The sequence below is a fragment of the Solenopsis invicta genome, chromosome 1 (genome assembly GCF_016802725.1).
Source record: "Solenopsis invicta isolate M01_SB chromosome 1, UNIL_Sinv_3.0, whole genome shotgun sequence".
NCBI lineage: Eukaryota > Metazoa > Arthropoda > Insecta > Hymenoptera > Formicidae > Solenopsis > Solenopsis invicta.
This window is the reverse complement of record NC_052664.1, coordinates 6,505,146-6,521,369: the sequence shown is the minus strand read 5'-3', so window position 1 is coordinate 6,521,369 and position 16,224 is coordinate 6,505,146. Positions and strand designations below refer to the sequence as shown.

The 16,224-nt window shown below is 35.2% G+C and overlaps 1 protein-coding gene and 1 long non-coding RNA gene across 2 annotated transcripts; both read right to left on the bottom strand.

The window, feature by feature from the left end:
- Window positions 1–12,066: 12,066 nt before the first annotated feature.
- LOC113004604 lies at window positions 12,067–12,930 on the bottom strand. The gene is made up of 4 exons (XR_003269132.2): window positions 12,791–12,930; window positions 12,615–12,705; window positions 12,301–12,420; window positions 12,067–12,240 (listed from the first exon to the last, which is right to left on the bottom strand). It is a non-coding gene; the product is annotated as an uncharacterized LOC113004604 (long non-coding RNA).
- A 141-nt stretch (window positions 12,931–13,071) lies between these two features.
- On the bottom strand, window positions 13,072–14,263 carry LOC120358691. The gene is made up of 3 exons (XM_039453727.1): window positions 13,688–14,263; window positions 13,331–13,548; window positions 13,072–13,243 (listed from the first exon to the last, which is right to left on the bottom strand). Exons 2-3 carry the CDS (start codon window positions 13,487–13,489, stop codon window positions 13,082–13,084), a joined length of 321 nt encoding a protein of 106 aa, XP_039309661.1. The 5' UTR covers window positions 13,490–13,548; window positions 13,688–14,263; the 3' UTR covers window positions 13,072–13,081.
- Between the last annotated feature and the right edge of the window lie 1,961 nt (window positions 14,264–16,224).

Below are 16,224 nucleotides of genomic sequence, written 5' to 3'. Positions count from 1 at the left end.
ATGTCTAGTTATGTTGTCGCTATTGCTTACCGAGGGATATAGGCATCGATTGTCCAACTTTGGTGAAATGGTTCACTTCTCACATTTTCATTTCACGTGAAAATATTCACCCGATTGTGTAACTATAAAGTGAAAATACAACATCACTAGTTTACTAATATGGAGAATATAATTTTGTACAAGATTGTACTATTTTTTCACGTAGTACTGTGACTCAGTGAGAGTTAGAAATAATAAAATATAGTACTGAGGCTTGAACAGAAATCCATTTTCTAGATAATCTGCAATTTATTCATTATTTAACGGGGTACAGTTATGACATAACCTATTCCATTAATATTATATAACTTAACCTATCCCAGCAAACGAGAAATAATGGAAAAATATTTAGGATTATTAAATGGAACGAAATTAAATCCAGTTTTTGGATTTTTTGAATCCGTTTTCTATCCGTAGTCCATTTGAATCAATAATTACGGATTGGCTATTTGCTTTCTTATTCAATATACATAAAAGTAAAACGTGCGACCTATTCATTTGAATCCGTAATTGTGGATTGGTTATTTGTTTTTCATATCATATTCAATATTCAATGCAATAAACGTGAGTTTATTTGTTTAAATCTGTAATTGTGGATTAGCCATTTGCTTTTGGTATCATATTCAATGTACATCCAAGGACTTTGATTCTGTCCATGGGGAAATTTTCCAAACTAAGAAGTCGCTATCTTTCTACATACTTACAGTTCATGATTAACGTAACAACCAATAAGCTCTAGTTGTTTCATTAATCATGAACTGCGAGTATGTAGAAAGTGGTGACTTCTCAGTTTGAAAAATTTCCCCATGGACAGAATCAAAGTCCTTGGGTGTACATACAATGCAATGAATTATATTTAACTACCCTAACAGCACAACCATCTATATGTCAACTGTAAATCGACTTTTCTAAGTCAGGCTTTCGGAGTTGACTGCAAGTCGACTTTGCATAAACGTCTGCAGACGTCCTTAAAATATTGACTTTATGACGTTTAGAAAAAGGCATGCGGTCCTGTAGTGCATCATGTATTGTTGAGAAACATAAATATTCATATCAATAGACAAAATAGGTCCATATATGAAGAAACCTTGATCTACATCCCAATGAGCAAACAATATTTTTTAATTGGTTTTTTAATAAAAATTTTTTCATATTTAATTTAATTATTGTATTATATTGATATATATTTTCTAATTGCATTTTTATTTAAACAAATAACAAAAAAGTTATTCTAGATGCTATTTTACATTTGCGAAATTAGTAAAAAAACTATAATTTTATATTTGTTTATATAAATAATATGCTTTAATTATACATACTTCATTTTTTCGATAACGTATATTGACCTGATCTAACAATTATATACACATATTAGTATAAAGTATTCACAGGTCATCATGAAGGATTAGTTCGCAGCGATCACGGAGGTCAAGCAACGTTCACCGGAGTCGCGACTTGGATGGGTGACCGCTTGAAAAATTCCTAAGAAATTGATTTTTTTTTGCAAAAATTGTTTTTGAAACTATTACAAAAATGTTGTTTTGCTCACGTAGATTCCATTTGAATGATTTACGTAAAAAAAATGCAATGAATTATATTTAATTAGGGTTATAGGAAACGGATTCAATGTTTTCAGTTTCTATAAAATTCAATACTTTTTTGCGGATTCAGAAACATGATTCATATGGATTTATCTAATCCAATCATTTCTCGTTTGCTGGGATATAACGAACAAAATTGAGTTTCTAGTAATGCAAACGGATTAGATTGATCCTTCAATCTTTTTCTTGTAACTCTTAATATTTGTTTTTCCTCTTCATTTTTTTTTTGTCAAATAACACAGCAATTACGATTTCTGCTATTATTTTCAATCGATGCGTATAATATCTTATGTAGCGAGTTTGGCATATTTGTCTCTCTCTCATGTGTGCATATAGCAGCTACCTTTCTCTTTTCAATCTCACTATTCGGCAAGACATTTCTTGTCGAATAAACTCATGTAAGATGGCTCACATTTTTATCATGGTGAAAATTATAAAATCACATAAACTGTTCACTTTTCACATTTTCACCATATTTTAGTTAGACGATCGATACCCTGATACTCTTCGATATCTTAACGACAAAATTCAGTACTTTATCGACACTTTAATTGACAATTATCGTTACGCTAATACCCGTATTCATAGTCCCTCCTTAAAAAATTAGGATTTCTTGTTTCTGACTGTCTTTGTTTTGCATAGGGTGAAACGTAGCACGTAAGACAAAGACAGACAATAACAAGGAATCCTTGTTTCTCAAGGAAGAACTATGAATACGGTCGTAAGTTACAGAATACCATTTTTCGTTAACATATCGATAAGTCCACGTAACGATATTCCTAGCTGGTGATATTGTCGTTACGGAGTTAGAGAATAGGCATACTGTAGCGGAATTCTGTAACACTTTAGCGACAATTTGGTATCGTTAAAGCGTTGTTGCGCAGATATTATACATGGTAGAAAAGCTGCGCAACGACACGTAACGATATCCCTAGCTGTCGTTAAGAGTTACAGAATACGGTCACTGCAGGCCTATTCTGTAACTCGTTAAGACAGCTAGCGACGAGTATCGGTTCGTTAACTTACCGAAGCGACGCGGTAGCGAGAAACGGTATTCTGTAAGTCGCGGTAACAAATTTTGACGGTAAGGCGGTTGTTAAGTTATCGAGATTTGTCGATAGTGGTCGTTACCGAAACGAAGGGTATAGGACCCCTTGTTAATGCGTAACGACGCTCGTTACTTTGATTCGGTAGTGTTTCACTAGTGTTTTATCGTGCTTTGCTTGTGTGTCTCGGCCGACAGCACGTGTGTAAAAAGCATATACGATTTATTGTGAACTTATTATTGATCTATTAAAATGTAAGAGGTAAGCAATGTATTTAAAATGTCTTTAGCTTATTCTTATATCTGCTACACTGTTGAATTATTAACAGTGAAAAGGAATTGAGGTTATGTTATTGATTGTGAAACAGAGTTCCTTATCCTGACACTATTTTAAAAAGTTATTAACAAAGTGTTTTAAGAATATTTCTATTTTGAAGGTAATAAGAACATAATGGCTGTCGGATTCCTTGCTTGGGAATTTATGGTACTGCAAGAAAAAGTGAGGCAAATGGAAAGGCGTATAGAACGGAGAATATTGAGAGACGCACAAAATCCATTTGATCTTCCTCGCTATGAATTCATGAATATTTTTTGCATTAGTCCAGATCCTGCAATGGAATTAACAAATTTGTTAAGGCCTGATCTGATCCGCCAACGTTCCACTGGTATATCTCCTGAAATACAAGTAATTATTATTCTCACGTGGCAATATTTCTTGATTCACACTCGTACTAATTGAACTGAAATTATAACTAATTTTATTGTATGACGTTTTTCTATAGACGTTGATAGCAGTTCAGTTCTATGCACATGACAGTTATCAAAGGCCAACGGGGAATCAATTTAACTTCAATGTAAGCCAACCAGTTGTCAATGTCTTCATGTAGTGACAACTTCGATTAATCGGCGGCTCTTACGCCGTTGGGTACAATTTCTCATGACTCAAAAAGTACGCCAAGCGGCGCGTATAAAATTTCGTAATGCACCATAGCCATTCGAAGGAGCAATTAGGGCAATTGATTGTACCTTCATTAACATTTTGGGTCCATCGGAACATGAAGAAGCTGATGGAATAGTAGGGATGCCGGGGACACTACTTAGTACGCAGAAACACTGAAGACACAAATGTTCTGTATAGTTATAACTCTTTATTCACAGTTCAGTATAAAAGCTCTTGACTCGCTCAAGACGTTCGTCCGAATGCCGATCGCACACATACACACAGCTTGTGCACTGACTTGAAAGGCGCTCGACTCACACGAGCCACCGCAGCTGCCATCTCTAGGGGTGGGAGCGTATCGCTCGTTCAAAGCTCTTACTCAACACTCCCTCCCTTTGTACGGGCGATCCTGGACATCCAGCTCTAGTCTCTATCTGAAATACAACAAGGATTAGTCATCTAGTAAAATTGATTTCTAAATTTGTTTACACTCTACATTCATTATCTTATCTTTTAGATATGTAAATGCTTTTAAAGGTAAAGGTTTTGTCATGATATCTGCTAAATTCTCTTTGGTCTCTATCCATTCGACTTTCATCTTCCCTTGGTCAACACATTGTTTGACAAAATCTCCATGAGTATCGGCCATGTGTTTTCTGTTTCCAGTCTCTTCTCTTTCTCTTAAATCTCTATGTATTTCATCTAAGTCGTCATCAAACGTTTTAAGTTTGTGACTTCCATCCTTCTTAGTGCAGTTTCCTGCTGCTCTATTGTCACACCAGATTGTTACAGGCAAGAATGTTCTTCCAACAACATATCTGAGTGATTTGTCCAACGAGATTACTTCTTGACAGGCCTCGCTCATCGCTAGATATTCTGCTTGACAAGTAGAGAGTGTAACATAAGTCTGCTTATAGCTTCTCCATGCTATCACATCTCCATACAGTTTGATTATATATCCTCCAGTGGATGTAGAATCAATGCAATCTCTAAAACTAGCATCTATCAATGACTCTAACTCGTCTGTTTTACCTCTAAATGTTAATCCTCTATTTGTGGTTCCTCTAAGATATCTAAAGACTCTTTTTACATCTTGCCAGTCGTCTTCCGTAGGCTCTAACTGTTTTCTTGCTAAATAGTTCACCGCAAACACTATATCAGGTCGTGTAGCATTAGCCAGGTACATTAGGCTTCCTATTGCTTCTCTATAGGGTACTCTAGTGACTTCTTTTCCAATATTCTTTTCTTCTAATTTACTCCTTTTGTTTCTGTTGCTCAATCTTCTAGTGACCATAGGAGTACTTTGAGGCTTGCATTCACTCATATGGAATTTTTCAAGTACTCTCTCCGTATATTGCATTTGGTGAATACTCATGTACCTTTCTTCTTTGTTTCGTTCTATTGTTATTCCCAGAAAGTTCTTGGGTTCTCCAAGATTCTTCGTCTCGAAGATTTCACTCAACTTCTCTGTGATTTCCTCTAATTTCTTCTGATCGTTACTTGCAACTAACATGTCATCTACATAAAGTAATATAATCACCATTTTGCCTTCTTTCCTCCATGTGAACAAGCATGGTTCATGTAGATCATTCTCTAATCCAAGTTTCTTGGCTTCTTCTGAAAACCTCTTATTCCATCTTTTCGGACTTATTTTCAATCCATACAAAGCTCTATTTAATTTACACACCTTTGTCTTTTTAGTGTTTTTATCCACTTCTATTCCGTCTGGAATTTCCATATATATATCTTCTTCTATTGTTCCATTCAGGAACGCAGTTTTCACATCCAGTTGATAGGTGTACAAATTATATTTGTTTATTATTGCCAATATAGATCTGACCAAAGACAATCTTGAAACCGGTGCATATGTCTCTTTTAGATCGTACACATTCTTGTCTTTACATCCTCTTATCACCAGTCTCGCTTTATATCTGGTCGATCCATCTGCTTCTAATTTTCTCTTAAATACTCATCTTGAATCTATAACATTAGCTCGTTTACCGTCCATCGTCTCTCTTGGTCTATCAACAAGCCTCCATACTTGATTGATTTGCATAGATTCAAGTTCTTCTATTACAGCATTTTTCCAATTCTCTCTTTCGCTGCTCATCATTGCTTCTTCATATGTCGATGGTTCTCTATGTAATGATGCCAAAAGACATCGACTCAGTTCATCTTCAATCTCTATATTCTGTCCAATATTTTTAACAGTAACATGATTAATGAAACTGATATCCTCTATAAGCCTCTGCACATTAATGTCTCCTTTATTTTCTAGTTTTCTTTTGGTTTTACTTCTAGTCATCGGAGTTTCGCTCTTTCTTTGTTCGATCTTCTGTTTCTGTTTTTCTGGTCGAGTTGTTTGTTTTCTCGGTCTTCCTCTTTTCTTTTTCTCTGGAATCTCTAATTTTTGTTTTTCCTCTTTATCATCTTCTACAAATTCTTTCATCCAATCTGAGTTTTCTCTTTTTCTATTTGACTATTTCGGTATATATTTTTATATGTTACCTTTTCATTAAACCGAATATGTCGGGACTCTATGAATTTTCTCGTGCTTGGATGCCAAAGTATATATCCAGTTTCGGTGTATCCCACCAGCACGCCTCTAATAGCTCTCTTAACGAATTTCGATGTAGACTTTGGTACTCTTGCATATCCAATACATCCGAATCTCTTTATTTGCTCAAAATGACAACTTGTTTTTGGTGAAAACTTCTTCAATGGGATCTCATACTCTATAGTTTTGTGTGGAGTTCTGTTATACGCATGCACAGCAGCGTCAACCGCCAACTCCCACATACTCTTTGGTAATCCCGAATCAAACATATATGTTCTCACTTTCTCTTGTAGTGTTCTATTAAATCTTTCTGCAACTCCATTATGTTCCGGAGTGTACGGTGGTGCAAATATGGCTTCTATCTTTTCTCTTTTCAGCACTTCTCTAAATGTATCTCCCGTGAATTCCTTGCCTTGGTCTGACTTCACGTAACACAGCTTTTCATCTTTTCCAAGTAGATTTCTGGCGGATACCAGATATTTCTCTAGAGCCTCTCCCGATTCATCTTTCGTCTTCAAAGAGTAAGCTTTCGCCAGTCTGGAATAATCATCTATAAATGTTATTATAAGTCTCTTTTGTCCTGGATATGATGTAGGTTTGATTGGTCCCATTATATCCGTATGTATTACCTGTAGTGGTCTCTGAGCTCTATTTCTATTCTCTTGGCAGTTTTGTCATCTTTGCCATTATACAGACTTCACACTCTAATATGGAATTATCAAACTTGACATTCTCTAATCTCTTTTCTATCTTTTGTAATTGTTTTAAATAATTTCGCGATGCATGACCTAATCTAACATGCCATAACATTGCCTCATTTATTTTCTCTAATTCCTTTACTTCTTCAATTACTGGACTTTCAAACATTTCTTCTATATTCTCTATTGTTTGTATATCCTCTAGCTTAATGACTTGTTCAGATTCAGTATTGTTGTTGTTCACATTTGTGAGCTCTCCTTCATTCTCCCTCCCAATCGCAGAGTCAGCATTATTTCTCTCGTCTAATTCTCCCTCCGAAATTGATAGCTCATAATTTTGAATGTTTGCTCGCGATTGTTCAGGAAGCTCACCATGTGGAATAATTTCTGCTCTACATTTATACACAGCACACTTTACATTATCTTAATCTTCTATATTTTTATTTTTGACTTCAAATTGTATAATCCAATTTGGCTTCTCATATTTTCCTTCAAAAACTGTTTTATTTGTTAATTTATTATAAACTCTAAGCAATTTATCATCTAAATAAATACTGAATCCCGCATCAGCCAATTTTCTTAAAGATAATAAGTTTTCAGATATTTCTTTCGTTGCTATAACGTTTGTTAATTTAATGACTCTATTCTCTTTGGCATTTGTTATTAATAGAAGGTCTCCTTTACCATCTATTGAAATATCTGCAAACTCATTTTTATTTGCACATTTAATGACTCTATCTTTACATCTTTCAAAATTTGACAGAATTATACTTTTATTCACAATATGATCTGTTGCACTTGAGTCTGCAACAAAGTTAATCAACTTTTTCGCTCTATTTCTATCTTTCTCTAGTCTAACCATACACATTTTACCTTCTTTTGATTTTTCTTCTTTTGCTGTCTTCGTTGTAGTTTTCTTGGCATTTTGTATCTTTGTTATCTTCCCTTTTTCGTTAACTCTTTTAGTACCTCTATGTTCAAATTTACCCTTTTTCTTTATATTTTTATCAACAGTTTTATCTAAATACCTCTTTCCTCTAAGTCTATTCGCCTGATTTCCGGCATTGGGGCAGTTATCCCCTTTGTGACCTCGTATCTCCTGGCAATAATAACAGAACCAGGCCCCTAGTTCCGCTAACGAGCAGTCTTTTGCCATGTGGCCCATCCGGTTGCATCTAAAACATTTTGTCTCCTCTGCGGTAGCCCTCTGTACTCTAATTTCGGGTTTCTCTATTTTCTCTAGCTTTTCACTCTTCTTTTCTGCCTCCAACTGCATCATAAAAGATTTTATTTCATCTACGTTCATCTCTTTAAGATTTGATTGTCTTCTAATTAGATCTACATTTCTCAGCTCCGGTACATTAATTGACACGGCTTGATAAAATGCGGATCTAATCTCTTGTTCTGTGAGGGGCACCGCATCCTCACATGACTCATATTCTCTAATTATTGAGTCAAAGCGTTCGCAAAAATCACTCACTTTTTCATCTCTTCTCATTTTAATTTGATAAAGTTTAGTAACTCTAACTGATGTATGAGTAATGTTTATTTCGCTCTTCTTATATCCTCTTAATTTCTTTAGAATTTCTATCGGCTCTTTTTCATGCAAAATTCTCTTATGATAGCTTTCATCTAAGTGATTAATTATGATATCTCTAACTAAACTTTTTCTTTTAGCAATTTTTGACTCGGAAAGATTTTCAGGACTTTTAATACTCGAATCTATCACATCTAATAAGTCATTATTTGTTAACTCAGATTTTAAATAATCCATCCAAAGATCAAAGTTGTATTTTTGCGTCAGCTTGTATTCTCTTTTAATATGCAATCTTTGATTGTTTAACTCTATCTCTATTGTATTTTTAATTTTCTCTAAACTTCTATCTTTACCGGCGGAACAGACTTTTACTTCATCTAATTTTCTCCTTTCGGATTCTACTTCTAATTCTTTACCCGTTGTTATGTCATTCTTTACTGAACTTTGTATACTCTTATATACTCTTATTATTTACCTTTAAGCATCTAACTTTGACTCTCTCTTTCTCTAAATTTATTCGGGAGACTTCTACCATATTCTCCATCATCTCGGTGGCCTTTAATATAATTTTGTCCAACATCTGCATTGAACTCTCCATTTTTGCGACCAATTTCTCTTGCTTTTCGTAGATGATTCTGCTTCCGATTGGTAGTATCGGACGATTCTCTATCCACGCTTTGGTCACTTCGATGTTTTCTGTGACTACGGGCAACTTCTTCTTCGGGATTGTTCCTTTTCTCTCCGTCTTCTTCTCTGTCTCTTTCTCTTCTCTATCTGCGTTGTCACTCTCTTTCTCTATGACTGTGACCACGCTGCTGTCGCTGTCGTAGTCCACCAGCGCATTTAGATTCTCTTCCTCCTCTAAAAGAATGTTCTCTTGCTCTTTGTCCATCCTCTTTCTCTAATCGGGATTTAACTGTCAATTAAACATTAGCATTTTTTTTTTAGTAAGACAAGCCAATTTACAGTTAGATATTGATTTTCAGTATTATCATCAACTCTCTAATGTTACAAAAAAGATTGTGCTTGTGAGGTCATATAGAACGCACTGCAATTCACAACAATCTCAAAGCGGGAAAACCGTGCGCCTCCGCAGGGCTATCCGCACACGCACACCACTGTCCGTTGCGATTCCCAGCACTGCTGATAAAATCTATGGGAGCTCGGGTTGATCACGCACGCGCACGGGGCCCATACGAATTTACGCGGCCTCCCTGAACAGTAATCAAGCTACACCGCACAGCAAGTCCTGCTCGATCACTGACCCGATTTACACATACCGAGTTTTATACATACGCATATCATGTTTACACATATATCGTTTTCTAGCCATTTAACCATCTAACCATCTAACACCGGTGTCATATTGTTGATCGAACTCGGTTATGTTTTAGTGCGCACCCAGCAACAAGATTCGCGCGTAAACAAAAGGCTCTCGCCATACACGCTCGGACTTGCACGCGCACGTCGCCGACTCGTTTCCAAGTGGCTTCTTTCTATTGTACATATTCTCTTTCAATTTCATCTTTCTCTACTTCTATCAAAAGGACAAAAAAAATTGTCTCCTTCTAACTTCTAACAGCATTTCTCGAACGTTCTTATTAGCTGGGAATTTCTACTTCTATACTGTACTCTATCTCTATCTCTTACAGGTAAAACCTTCTTCTATCCTCGTCTAGCAATATATATCGAACGTTCTTATTAGCTGGGAATTTCTCTCGTTTCGCTCGTCAGCATCGAGAGATATTTACTCACCCTCTAGTCTTCAAAGTTTCTCTTATCTCTACTCTATCTCTTCGCCAGCGTCTCACGAACCTTCCGTTCGGATTTTTGTGTGTCTCGCTTCTCGCGCAGTGACCACGTGCACTGGGCCCGTAACCTGATGGAATAGTAGGGATGCCGGGGACACTATTTAGTACGCAGAAACACTGAAGACACAAATGTTCTGTATAGTTATAACTCTTTATTCACAGTTCAGTATAAAAGCTCTTGACTCGCTCAAGACGTTCGTCCGAATGCCGATCGCACACATACACACAGCTTGTGCACTGACTTGAGAGGCGCTCGACTCACACGAGCCACCGCAGCTGCCATCTCTAGGGGTGGGAGCGTATCTCTCGTTCAAAGCTCTTACTCAACAGAAGCATTTGTAAATCACCATGGAAATCACTCGCTGAATGTGCAAGCTGTGAATAACTTTACTTACGACGTATAAATATATTGTATTGGAAACTTATTTAGTAATAATTTTATGTACTTTTAGATAGTAGATCCAGATATGAAATTGCTGAATATCAATGCAAGGTGGCCAGAGGCAAGAAACGATTCATTTATATGGACCAATTCTCCAATCCGTCGGGCTATGCAATTTCACTATGACAGGGGTGAGCGTCGAACCTGGCTAATCGGTAAGCGATTATGACTGCACTGAAATTGATTTGAAGTTTGTTAAAAATAGACATAATGTCCTGATAGTGTACGGCACACTAACAAGTAAACTCCGGGAAAAGTCAAACGCCGATTTTTTTCAAATTTTTTACAGATGTTTCTTATGTTAAAGTATGAGCAAGAAAGTGGCAGTTAAGAAATCATTTCACTTGAAAAAAACTTTTTTCAAAAATACAACAAGAAGGATTAATCTTATATAAGCGTAACTCAAAAATTTTTTCAAGTGAAACCGTTTCTTAATTATTACGATGTTATTATGTATGTCGAATTAAAAAAATATATTTGTTCGGGTATGAATTTATATTTAAGAAATACATTAAAAACGTGCAAAATCGTGTGCGTAAAATATAATTTTTTTTTTTAATTGAAAAGATTAATTTGAGTAAAAATTAATGACACTTTTCTTCATACTTTTTACATAAGAAACATTCATAAAAAGTTTGAACAAAGTTGATGTCTGTTGTTTTCCGAGGTTTATTGTAAGATTTACTTGTATGCAGAGTATATTTTCACAGTTAAGATAAATTTCTATAGAATTACTGTTTAACAGGTGATTCTGGATATCCATTAGAACCATGGCTAATGACACTCTTTTCCCAATACCCTGCAGGAACTTGACAATTCCAGTACACGACAGATTTATGCAAAGCAAGGAATGTGGTCGAGCGCTTTTTCGGCTGTTTTAAAGGCACTTGGAGGTGTCTCTCATATCAACGTGTATTGATGTACGATCCGACATTTGCTGGACATATCGTCAACGCATGTGCCGTACTACAAAAGATGCGACTTCACCATCGCCTACCTGTGGACAATTTCTATGTTGAAGATGAAGCCAATATTGAAGTACAAATTGTTGAGCAAGGCGGAAATGGAATAAGACACGGCCCTCGTGCTATAGCACAACGCATTCAGGATCAAATTATACGAAAACGATATGGGTACATTCCCGAAGGTAACCCGGATGCTAATTGAATGCTCAACGACGAATTTGGAAACCAACAATCAAATTGAGCCCAAGTTCATTAGGCACTCCATTAGTATAATGGACAAAAGAAGAAATATAATTGTAAATAAATAATTGTAAATAACATGTAAGCTGCAAAGATTAAAAATTTTTATTTTTGTAAACTATACTTGACAAACAAAATATAAACATATAAACATTACAAACAAAATACAATGTGTATGTTATTTTATCTTCTTGGAAGTGAATTTTCTAAAATTTGAGTGAGACTCTCCAGCAACACATTTCTTACACGGTCATTTTCGATCATTTTTTCAATAACGTCGTTCCTTTTTCTGTCGTTTTCAGCTATTATTAAAGCAGCATCTGCAAGCTTAGATGATGCTTCTGCTTGCATCTGCATGTTTCAGGCTAAAGATTGTAATGTTTAAACACAATTTCAAAAAATAGAAATGTTTAAGATATACGTACATTAAAAGACAACAAAAGGCATTCGCAGTAGTGAATGCGGTTATAACTCGCCTCCATTATTTGAACATTTTGTTTCTCTGGCCTCTAACAATTGCACTCCAAGTCTCTTCGTATTGATCCCTGAAATAAAGAACAATACTAAACATATAATAACTGTAGTAATAATAAACATTTAAATAAGAATACACATAATGTGTTGATCATGAGACAAATTTTGTTTACTCGAAATATAACAAATGCAAATGAGAGCGTCTCGTTTAACCACGTTGCATACATATTATATATAAAATATATTCCTTCTATATTATACTCACTTCTTTTTGAAATTGTTTTTGTAGGGACAGAAATAGGTGTAGCTTCTAGTCTTTCGGGTATATTATTTTTGTTGCAGGATTTATCAGTCACCTGAAAGAAGTTAAAATTTTCCATATAACATGTAGTCTAATACTCTCTTTAACCTTTTATAAGTATTACTGTGATATATAATTACTGATAAAATGATTTAATTCTCCAGGTGTTGTGGAAATGTTTTGAATATCAAATTTTTTAACTACTTGTAAATCATTTGTACGACATGACAGGATAACAGGTGCCTCATCAAGTATATCTGTGTTTCCTGATGCTAGCACTTCATTTACACATTCCTGCATAAAAAATCGATAAGGTTATAGTGTTACGAACCATGACAAATTTTGAAAAAGCTGTTTAGGTGCCACGATTTAAGATAATTTATAAGATCTACTGCTTTGTATATCACCTGCTCTTCTGGGAAGCTATCAAATCAGTCCTTCACTCCTTCAGCGAAATCATAGCCAATAATGCCTAATATCTTTTTGTCCATTTCTGTTATGTCGTTTTCAACATACCTATTACCTGTCTGTGCACGAGCAGCACGTAATTTTGAAACTTTATCCGAGACTTTCGTTTTGCAATCCCTCCATGTCTAAAAATTAACAAACACAATTATACATTTTCAGAACACCAATTTTTACTGAATTACATGTTTAATTAATTGTAAATATACACTTACAGTTTTCCAAGAAGCAACATCTTTCTCCTTTCCATTTTTCGACATCGCATTAAGTTGTTGAGCGAGTTCCTTCCAACTTTCTTCAAGACTCGCTCGCCCTTGTAACGACATAAATTTACCCGTAGCGACATGGGGATTAATAACAAAATAATCCACCATTGCCTTCACTTGGTCTTTTGTTGCTCGTCCCTGTCTCTGCTTTTGCTGGTGGTTGTGACCTAGAAAAAAGTTATCTTAAAACATACGTTGTATTTCTACTTATTTTTACTTCTACACAACTTTCCCAGCGTCCAATTCTATTATTAATTTATTTACTATAAACAAAAATGAATTTATTCTTTACTATTACATACTTACATTTTTTAATAATTTGTTCTTCTGATCGGATTACTTCTTTTTCTGTTTTTAATGCGTTTCTACTAGTATAGAACTAATCTTGCTTTAATTTACTTTTTACTTTTTTCTAATTTTTAGAGAAAGATAAAAAGTAAATTAAACCAAGATTAATTTACATTGGTAAAAATGCGCTTTCTTCTATCTGGTTTATGTCTCTCAAGCACTCTCAAGTTAGTACCACGTTAAGAAAATGCGAATAATTTACACAACGTTCACTCGCAAACAAACAACAAGCTAGGTTTATGGATAAGAGTACCACATGTGCATCTTGTGCGTTTTTGAATTTCCAAGCACAGCGGAATGCGCGCTCTCCGATTGGCCGACAAGCAAAATTTTTGTGATGTTTTTAAGAACACATAGACGTCGATATCGACATTCGTTACCGCATCATGTAACGACTCAAACTCGCTTCCCGCAGTTACGGAATACCGATTTCCCTAGGCCGTCGGTAGCGCAAGCAACGAATCTCGATAACGTTAACGTAACGATAGTTGTCGCTATCTTTTTAACGAGTTAAGGCGCAAGTTCACGCAGCGAATAAAAGCTGGCGTTTTACCCCCTCTCCATCAATTTGGCGAATCCAGCGAATAAACGCTCAAAGTTCGACACAGTCCAACTTTTAGCGACTAAACGCTGGCGTTTATCCCTTCTCCATCAATTTTCATCAATTTGGCAAATTCAGAGGATAAACGCTCAAAGTTCGACACAGTCCAACTTTTAGCAAAACGACGCTGAAATTTGAAATATATTCTAAATTAATTACTTTCCAAAAGTGAATATACAAGAAAAAAATTATGACTAAAAGGTTAAATCAATCGACATCACCTGAAAATACAAATAAAGTTAGTATATATTATATACATATAGTAAGCATACTTTTAGGCTAGGTTGCTTTTTGTTTTTTATTTATTTATGTTAGATAGCTTTATTTGTTATATTTTGTTAATAACTGTGTTTTTTATATTGTAGGAAATTCTGTTATACCCTCATATACTTGTGGTGTGTGCAAAACAATTGTTTGTACCATACAAGAAAGTGAAGAAATATATCGGCACTCTTGTATGGCGGGATATAATGAATGTTACATAGATAAAAATTCATATTATTTTTATCCTAAAAGCGGTAAATACATTAGTAACAATTTCGGCCCGATGGAAAGAAGAAACTGTGCTCATTACGATTTACAAAAATCGGAGCTACCCACTTTTTTTTTCAAAACTTTTTTTTTTATATCTATTTCTTTTTCTTTTTTTAACAAATACATTGCAGCAATTGCAGCAGCTATACGTCGTCTTCTAATTTCAGCTATAACCGCCAATGTGTGTTTATAATATTTTACATACTTGATATATTGATTATAATATTCCAACTCCATTTTTGTCAGATTATGTACTTAGCAATTGCCGCTTTTAACGCTGCTTTGCGTTGCGGTGGAGTTGGGTAGAGTAAGGGTAAAACGCCAACTTTTATTCGCTACATGAAAAGAATAGAGGCGATAGCGTTTAGCTTTTTAACGCTGTTTTGCGTTGCGATTGAGTGGGGGTAAAACGCCAGCTTTTACTCGCTGCGTGAAATTGCATCTTTACAGAATAGGCATGCTGGGGCAGTATTCTGTAACTCTTAACGACAGCTAGGGATATTGTTACGTGTCGCTTTTCTACCATGTATAATATCTGCGCAACGATGCTATAACGATACCAAATTGTCGCTAAAGAGTTACAGAATCCCGTTACTGAACTGCGTTCGAAAATTGTACTTGTCAGGTAGAGTTACTTTAATTGACTAATCAGGACAAAAAAATATTAAGACTTCTTTATCCTGGGCCCGTATTCTGTAACTCTTAACGATAGCTAGGGATATCGTTACGTGTCGTTGCGCAGCTTTTCTACCATGTATAATATGTGCGCAACGACGCTGTAACAATACCGAATTGTCGTTATAAAGTTAGAGAATAGGCCTACTGATTGGTCATTCAAAGTTACTTTACTCGCAGAGTACAATTTTTGAACGCAGCCCTGGAATATAGGAGAATATAGGTTTAAATCCTGGCTGAAGTAATATTTTTTGCAACAAATTTTCTATTTAAAAATCACACATAAAATATTTTCAACACTAAGATCTTGATATGACATGGTTTTTGTTCTACTTAATTTATTACTTATATCTAGAACTCGGATTTTCCGCCAGCCAACATACCATTTCGAGTCGACCGTAGCGAATTCCTCACAGCTCACTTCACTATCAAAAAACGATAGAAAACGATTCATAATAATAAAATTTTCGATAGAAAATGATAAAATAAAAATCATAGCATTTTGAATATGGATTTTGGTTCGTGAATTTACAAATGTGAATCGTTTTCTATCATTTTCTATCAAAAAGTTTTATTAGGGAATTATCAGGGCATTCTCGGCATTAGACGACTCATACTACATATTCATGTATTTCGTATGCTTTTTGGAAGCTATATGCCTAACGAAAGCACTGCTTGCGGTAGT